Source organism: Egretta garzetta, unplaced genomic scaffold (genome assembly GCF_000687185.1).
Source record: "Egretta garzetta isolate BGI_Z169 unplaced genomic scaffold, ASM68718v1 scaffold180, whole genome shotgun sequence".
NCBI classification, from domain to species: Eukaryota; Metazoa; Chordata; class Aves; order Pelecaniformes; family Ardeidae; genus Egretta; species Egretta garzetta.
The window spans coordinates 1370034-1378684 of record NW_009258299.1 but is presented as its reverse complement, the minus strand read 5'-3'; the positions used below and the strand labels follow the sequence as shown (position 1 = coordinate 1378684).

The 8651-nt window shown below is 42.3% G+C and overlaps 1 protein-coding gene across 1 annotated transcript in view; it reads right to left on the bottom strand.

The window, feature by feature from the left end:
• The window catches only part of SYT10 (synaptotagmin 10), a 29452-nt gene extending 26666 nt beyond the window's left edge, over positions 1 to 2786 (bottom strand). The window contains exon 1 of the mRNA XM_009638696.1: positions 2726 to 2786. Within this exon, the coding sequence (XP_009636991.1) occupies positions 2726 to 2786 (61 nt within the window). The remainder of the gene's footprint in view (positions 1 to 2725) is intronic.
• Between the last annotated feature and the right edge of the window lie 5865 nt (positions 2787 to 8651).

The following is an 8651-nucleotide window of genomic DNA, read 5'->3' as shown; positions in this document are numbered from 1 at the left end:
TGGGTAAACTCAGGAATGTGAAGAAAATCCTTTTTCTCACATCTCCCTTCTGATCAGTGGGAAATCTCCCAGAGACTTCAGTGAAGTTACTGTGTCACTCCTGGTGATCTTCCTTTACTGACCTCTGTCCTTAATGTCATCTTCATAGACTTGATAAAAGTTCGTAACTGACAGGAAGTATCCTGCTTCCTCATGGTTTTCTATTTGAAACTACTCTTTCAAGATACAGAATTTTGAACAATTTTGTATTTCTCATTTGAGAAAGGCACATCTATTTGGGAAGTGCATGACTTCTATTTACCTCAATACCTCTCTCCATTTTTTTACAAATATCCTCAGAAACATGTCCACCACAAAAAGCTCCTTGATAGCCAGTCTTTCATATTAGGCAAGTACTTCAGAAACATCCTCATCTTTTTTTCTGGATGCTAGGGAATGTTTTGAGAAATGGCTTCTCTATTATGGCTTCCAAGAATTTATTGTTTAAAACTTGCCTCAGAAAAGTTCTACCCATGAATGCATTTGCAAATGTGCATATTGGCAGACTTCCATTTCCAAACAAAATTAAGTTCATTTACATTTTAGTCAGGGCCCTGACAGCCTATGCCCCTTGATGCTTAACTTTGGAAAAACATACTCCACAAACCCATGATCTTGTATGGAGAGAGAGACCGGATAGTGCTGTGGAGTAGCTGCCCAGGTGTAAAATGGGCAGGCATGTGTCTGACGTGGACCATACTAAAGAGAACATACTCTTGCCAGCAAAGGAACAGGGGGAAAGGAATGCCTAGAAAAAAGGGTGTTATATTCTCTTTTGACCCACCTCTTGGTCTATATCTGATCTCAGTTCTCTTAAATATTTGAAGTACAAATATTGTACTGTAACTTTTTTCAAGCATGTTTTCCTTTAACTTTTAATTTGTTCTCTTGTTCACCAGCCATAAGGAACTTCACTCTGTCCATAGCAACCACTCTAAAAGGACCTCTTGTGTCAGCTCAGTCAGAAAAATTAATGTGTCTCTGATTTTCTAGTATTTGGAGGAAGGCAGGAGCTTTATCAATTATAAAAAGTCTGGGTCCAGTAAATCTCCCTTATCCCCATGTCTATGAACCAGTTGGTCCAACTCATCATTTCTGCTGGGGAAGTTTTCCTTGGGGAAGTTTGAAGAACATAAAAAGTTGCTGGTGTTCATTTTTACTTGGCATTAGCAGATCTTCCACAACTACCTCTGTTTCCCAAAATCCCTGCAGAATGGGGATATAATGCTTTAGCGTGCCTCAGAAAGTGGCAGGTGCAGAGTCTTGCATTTTCTCTCAAAACCTGAATCTGTCAAAACACCCGACTTGACTTAAATTGCAAATAGCAAAAACAGTCATTCACTTAAAAGTCTATGTGTAATCTCCTCTCCTGTTCTCATGGAGAAACACACTTTGAAGATCTTCCTCAAATCTTTGACTCTAGCCCTGTTGTGAATGTTTTCCCTCCTAGGCTGTTAATTCAGTCTGATGTTCAAAACAGCCATCACCGTCTACTGGCTGGTATATAATTTCTTAATGCTAACAGAGCTGCACGGTAACATGGTTCTTGACAGTAAGGGAATCAAATGAAGTCAAGTATCACTGTGATGTACTACATGATTACAGCACATAAAATTATTAATCTCTTGTCAAAATCACTTTATCTAAGTTATATTATTTATTAATGCTTCTGATAATCTGAACACCTTCTTTTGCCATTTCAAACTCCATGTACAGGATTTTAGATTACGTGACGCACAGCAGGAAATACAGGGTTGTGGTGGTTTGACCCTGGCTGGACGTCAGGGGCCCACTAAAGCCGCTCTATCACTACCCTATAACCGGACAGAGGAGAGAAAAGTAAATCAAAAGGCTTGTGGGTCGAGATAAGGACAGGGAGAGATCATTTTATCAGTTACCATCATGGGCAAAACAGACTCAACTTGAAAATAATTAATTTATTATCAATCAAAATCAGAGAAGGAGAGGAGAAAAATTGCTAGATCTTAAAAACCTTCCCTCCACCCCTCCTTCTTCTCTGGGCTCAACTTCACTCCCAGTTTCTCTACCTACTCCCCCCAGCGGGGCAGGGGGACGGGAATGGGGGTTGAGGTCAGTTCATCACACGTCATCTCTGCTGCTTCTTCTTCCTAGGAAGAGGACTCTTCCCCTGTTCCAGCGTGGGGTCCCTCTCACGGGAGACAGTCCTCCATGAACTTCTCCAACGTGAGTCCTTCCCACAGGTTACAGTTCTTCACAAACTGCTCCATTATGGGTCCATAATTTCCACAGGAGCAGACTGCTCCAGCGTGGGTCCCCCGTGGGGTCACAAGTTCTGCTGGCAAACCTGCTTCGGCGTGGGCTCCTCTCCCCACGGGACCACAAAGTCTTGCCAGGAACCTGATCCGGCGCAGGCTTCCCATGGGGTCACAGCCTCCTTCCTTTGGGCATCCACCCGCTCTGGCATGGGGTCCTCCCTGGGCTACAGGTGGATATCTGCTCCACCATGGGCCTCCACGGGCTGCAGGGGGACAGCGTGCCTCACCATGGTCTTCCTCAGAGGCTGCAGGAGAATCTCTGCTCGGGCGCCTGGAGCACCTCCTCCCCTCCTTCTGCACTGACCTGGGTGTCTGCAGGGTTGTTCCTCTCACATATCCTCACTCCTGTCTCCAGTTGCAGTTGCTGTTGCACAGGGCGGGGCTGTCACCAGAGGCACTGTCACCATCACCGTTGCTGATGGGCTCAGCCTTGGCCAGCAGCGGGTCCATCGGCTGCTGAGCCGCAGCCGGTTTTTTTCCTTCTTAAATATTTTATCACAGAGGCGCTTCCACTGCCGCTGATTGGCTTGGCCTTGGCCAGCAGTGGACACAGGGAAAACTTCTAGCAGCTTCTCACAGAAGCCACCCCTGTAGCCCCCCCATTACCAAGACCTTGCCACAGAAACCCAATACAAGGGTATTTCCCAAAAGACTACTAGCCCTCTCCTAGCCCACATTACTTTCTGTTTTCCAGAAATCAGAAGGAATTTGCCACAACAGCTGTGTATTCATGAGCCTCAGTACATGATTTGTGTGCTCTGTGTAACTAGGGAAGATGGCTCTCACTTCTGCCTGACTGGGTTTTGCCTGCAGTGTAGGAAGCAAAAGATGTTGCACTGAACATTGGCCTCTCCTCTCTAACACACCAAATATAAATTGTTTCCACTTCCAAAGCTTTTTCTGGCCTACCTCCTTTCCTACTTGTTAAATCTCACTTAACAGGAGGTAACTCCCATCTCTGCTCAACCCCCATCTGCCCCCCTTGCCTTCCATCAAACAAACCCCCAGCCTTGGGCTTGGTCTCATGCTGCTCTCGCCCTTGTGAGGATGTCTCTGTAAGCATCTGCAAGAAAACCTCATTACCCTCTTTCAGACAAGAAAATGAAATGAAAACACATCATAAGCCCACTGCACTGCCATTAATCATAAGGATGCCATAGCTGTAACAAGGTTCACACAGCTCAAGTGTCATTTTTGAATTGTCACGGTCATGTTTATTCTTACCCAGCATTATGTAACGAACATCTCACACAATATGATGAGATCCAGCATAACACCATGCCTCTTCTTCATCTTCATCATTACAGATTTGTCCTCCTGGTGTTATAACCGTTTCTGTATTTTTCACCAGTATTTCCTTGCAAAACGTGTATGGAGGAAGAGTATTTTGCAAAACTCTTTTACTGTGCATCACTGCTTGTCTGCATGTTGAGCACTTCTGCATTGTTGTGACTGCCTCCACACTTACTGTAAATAAATCTGGTCTCTGTGGTATGTTTAGCCCTCTGTTCTACCTTTACACTGCTGAATTAGATGCATTTCTGGTTTTCACAGCTTGTTAGCAATGATTTTGTAAAACATATTTTTCAATAACCTGGTGCTTTTTTCCCCCCAAACCATATTTCTCTGTGGTAATAACTTTGTTCTGACCAGATGATGAGCTGTATCGTAAATAATTCAATCGGTCTGTTAACTGTTCAGATGTTTATTGTTTAATTTTACCACTTTTCTCTGTAACAGAATGCTCAATTGTTTCACACAACAGTTACTTTCTCATGAAGAAAAATGCTCCTTTCCTGTATGACAGTCCTACACTGATGACAGTAGTCTTCACATTTGTTGAAGCCATTTCTGGTACCCTTCATGCTTGCTTTGGCACAAGTTGAGAAGAACTTCTAAGCACGCTACTGGGTAAATCTGTTCTTTCTCCCCCCTAAACGTATCCAGGCAGTGTGAGCATACCTACAGCTTATACTCTGTGTGCGTGCATATGCAAATGCATGCATGCACACATGCATATTTAAAGGAACCAAGATTAAATGTAAACTACCAGCTGCCATCAGCAGGTTGAGAACTGTCAGGGGAGCAGCTGAAGCCAACAGGAGATTCATGGCAGCTACAGCAGGAGGACCCATGACATTGCTTTTCATGGAAGGGCAAGACTATATTACAGAATGGCCAGGCACAGGGTGCTCCCGTGTTTTCTTACTCCCTCTATACTTCTACAGTAAACTACCAATGAGGGGTAGGGTTAGAAACTTGGTGGGTTAAACTTTTATGGTAATAAAATGATTGTCAGTAGAATATTTAGGTGAACAACAAACAACCCCATAGAAGCTGATGCTCTTTGCATGGTTGACTTAAAAAAATTAATTGCCTGGCAAGCAAAAGAGCAAGAGCAAACATTGTTCTCTATAACTCTCTAGCCACTCTAGATGGCTAAAATATGCCCTTCTGGCAGGGAAGCAACTGGGTTCCCAGCTCTGTTATAAACATCGGTTCCCCATGAGTACTGGTAATGAGATAGCGAAGTTCTGCAGGACCAACAGGCATAAAAAAAAAAGCAAAGACAAGCAGAAGTGCCCACCATTTGCAGCGGACGTACAATGAATTTCAAACATGTGCCCCTAGAGCAGGATGCCAAAGCTCCTCTTATTGCACTCTATGCAATTGGCTTAACCTTCAGAAATGCTCCCAACTGGGATTTTGATGTGCTTGGTTCCTTTGAAAATGAGGAGGGATGCTTAACTGGCAAAAATGAATTAGAGTCCTTTATTAATCAGATAACTTGAGTCAAAATACAGGTATAACCAAGCTGTATATGTGAATTTTGGACCCTTCTAGAAAATAATTTACTTGGATTAGAGATAAATTTTGTTAGGTGCAATCCTGCACATCCAGCTTCCATTTATTTTCCCCCTGAACTCTTCCTATTATTTGACAAACATCTTAATCATTTTGCCCAAATCTACTGGAAATAAAGGTGTTAAAAAAACCCCAATACAGTTTTACATCTAATTTAGCATTTTGTCAAAACCGTTACACCCTTCAGAAGAAAGCTCTCATAGCCACCTAACTATGTAAAGGTACCATAAATGTAAACAGCTTCCTAATCTTTTCTCTTGAGCATTCCCCTGAGATGTGAGAATTAACAGTCCTTGTAATTACCAGGGCAGAAAATATAACGGCAGATGTCGTGTCTTCACTAATTGTCTAAAGCTTTTAGAAATTTACCAAATGATTTATCTCACTAAGATTCTTTGCTGTGAGTTCCATAGATTAATTATCCATTACACTAAATATGATTAACCCTTCTTGACCCAAGCAGTGAGCAGTAATTGAGGGTCGTAAGGTGATGATGTTGTCACTGAGAGGAAAAAACAATTGAAGAATCAGCCATTTCTTTGATGTAATCCTGTTTGTCCACAACGAACATCCAAACTCTTATTTCTCTGAGAATAAGAGGAATTCAAACCCATGGAGGTTGTTTTTTGGGTTAGCAGCAAACCTGAATAGCTCTCCTTCCTGCTTTGTTGTTTCGTTTGGTTGTACTCTGCCATACTCCCCATTTTTTGTTCTGACTGTGCCTCTGGCTCTCTCTTCTTTAAGTTTGATTCTGTTATCCTTGTTATGCTTCTTTCTCATACCTAGACACCTACACTATAAAAAAAATCAGTACCCAGCCTCTCTGCTTGCCAGTGAAATTTCTTGGGTCACGAGGTTAATATTGTCTCATATTCTGCTTTGAGCCTGTGATTGGGTGGCGCATCTTTTTCTCTCACGTAGCTGATTCCTCTGAGAAGCTTGGCTGCTTTTCACGGTCTAGCTGAACAGAAAGCAATCATCACACCCACCAACATAACCATATCGCAGCAGATCTAGTTGCCTTTTTTAATGTTTCAGGACATGCTTTTATTCTTGTATTACATAGAAATGGTCCGCTTTCCTTTTTACCATCTACTCTTCTTTCTGAAATGTTTCTTGCTCTACTCTTTCCTTTGTGTCTCCTCGCCTTTTAGACTTCTTTCTTTCAATGAAAACTCGTTAGTGGTTTTTACTAATGCTATCTTTATGACACCTGTAGGTGTCTTCTTTCTAAGATTTGGAAAACTGAACAAACCCACCATTTAAAGAGAGAATATGCTATCCCTATGCAGCCAACTGTTATTTTCTTTTCTCTCCTTTATACCATCTCCTGGACTATTTGCTTTTGGGATTTTCATCGCAAGTTTAGCTGTAACTCTATATCATAACATACAATAATAAACCATTATTCTGTAATAACCTTTGCACAGTCTTTTATCTTCTTCACATCTTCCAGAAGTCCTCCTTACAACTCAAGTGTCTTCTTACTCTTACTACAGCAGTTTCTTCTCCACACACTCCAGTGCTTGGTGCAGGAGCTAATTCCCAACACACTGCTATAGCATATGGAGCTCCAGACAGCAAATAACTGAACTGGTTCCATGATGCGTATCACCCAGCATGGGCATACACTGGGAAAGGGCTTCCCGCATCATTGTTTGAGACATACGGCAAAACCAGTAGGGCTAAATTAGCCGTTCCTCCTCTCTGTCATACAGCTACAGCCGCACAACACCACAACTGTGCAGAGTTTACTCAGCCACAGAAGGATATGGCTGCGTGATATGGACTCTCATGCCAAACGCTACCACCTTATGTATGAGGCAGGTATTTCAGCAAAACAGAAATATTTATGGCTTCATTCCCAGAAGGATGATGGAGAACACTTAAAGTTTCTATCTTTAATCAATAGGAACTATGGATGTTCAACACTGGACAACACTTAACTTTATCCATGGAGATGATAAGGAACTCTATGTGCATTTGAGGAGCAGAAGAGCTGGCATGATTCACCTTTCAATGATCACGCTTCTTTCAGCCTAGACACTGTATTTACAGTTCATAAAATTCATGTGAGTGATATTTATGTCTTGCCTATCCAAGTGTTTACATATTAAAATATTGTCAATTATCAACAACGACAGTGTGTCTGTTCCTCCTCTGGAGCCAGAAAGTATTAATATATGCTCACTGGCAGTGTTACTAATATTTAATTTAATATGTGTGCCAATAAAGTTGACACCCATCATCTAATGATGGTTTTTTCCTTTTACGGAGGAAAAACAGAGATTTAGGAACTCAGCTGAGATGTGGGACCCAGTGGTTGAAGCCCCATGTCTGCTAAACATAATTTTTTTTCTAATCTGACAATTGCAAGTTAGTTAGAGTTTACAAATTAAAAGAACAAGATTGCTGATTTGGAAGAAATGTCTAAAAAGAGGATCCTGTTACTGTATACAGTGCAGTATCAAGGCAAGTGTTGAAGATTCAAGTTTTCTAAACAGCAAGCCTTGGTTTACCTCGTAGGACATTTTTGTATCCTTCACATCCCACCTGCTTATACATCCACTTTGCTTTCATATGACACCTAACACTGGCTCCCTGTGCAGTACTCTCTAAAAACCATACAGAGAAACTGATCTTTTCAGAGCTCAATTTTCCACACTCCATAAATTTATTTTCGTGCAACCTTCTATGATTCGGACCAAGACGACTAACACAGTGCACAGTTGGAATATGCTTGGTAGTTTGCATTCGCAAAGCACACGGAATCCACCATCCCTGCTGGGGGAAGCACGCTGTGACCCCCGCTCCCTCCACCACCACCCCCGCCCTCACCGGCGGGCAACTCCACCGTCGCCTCAAGCGCAAAGCCCTGGGAGAAGCGTGCAGGTACCAGAGTCTGAAAGGAGAATCGTTCTGCTCCCAGAAAACAGGGCTTTTTTGTTTTGTTTTGTTTTGTTTTCTGAGATACTACAAATACCTCAGAATTTGCAGTAAAATCTGTAGGCATTAGAAAAAAAAGAATAAAAAGTAACAGCTGTGGCGGTACCAACAGCGCAGCTGGGGCACACGCTGAGGACCTGCTGCTTTTCATGACTTGGTGTTAATTTATTTAATTTGCACTCTATGCTTGCTATTTATTGGCCATAATGCAAGCTGTCTATTTGCATTTATGGTCAGACAGACCAGGTTACCAATTCCTTCTGGCAGAAATTAAGCACAAAACTTGGGATAATTTTCATGCCCCATCCTAAACCCAAGTCCCACAGAAAGCAAGGGGTCCAGAGTGTACTGCACAGAGTAATGCAAAAGCGTAGAGCTGATCCCAAAAGATCCAAACAATCCAGAAATCAGTGAGCAAAGATACCACCGTTAGGAGTCAAAATCCTAGTTTCGACCCCGACAATGTTTCTGCCTTCGGCATATTTAAATTAAGCCCAATTCCCC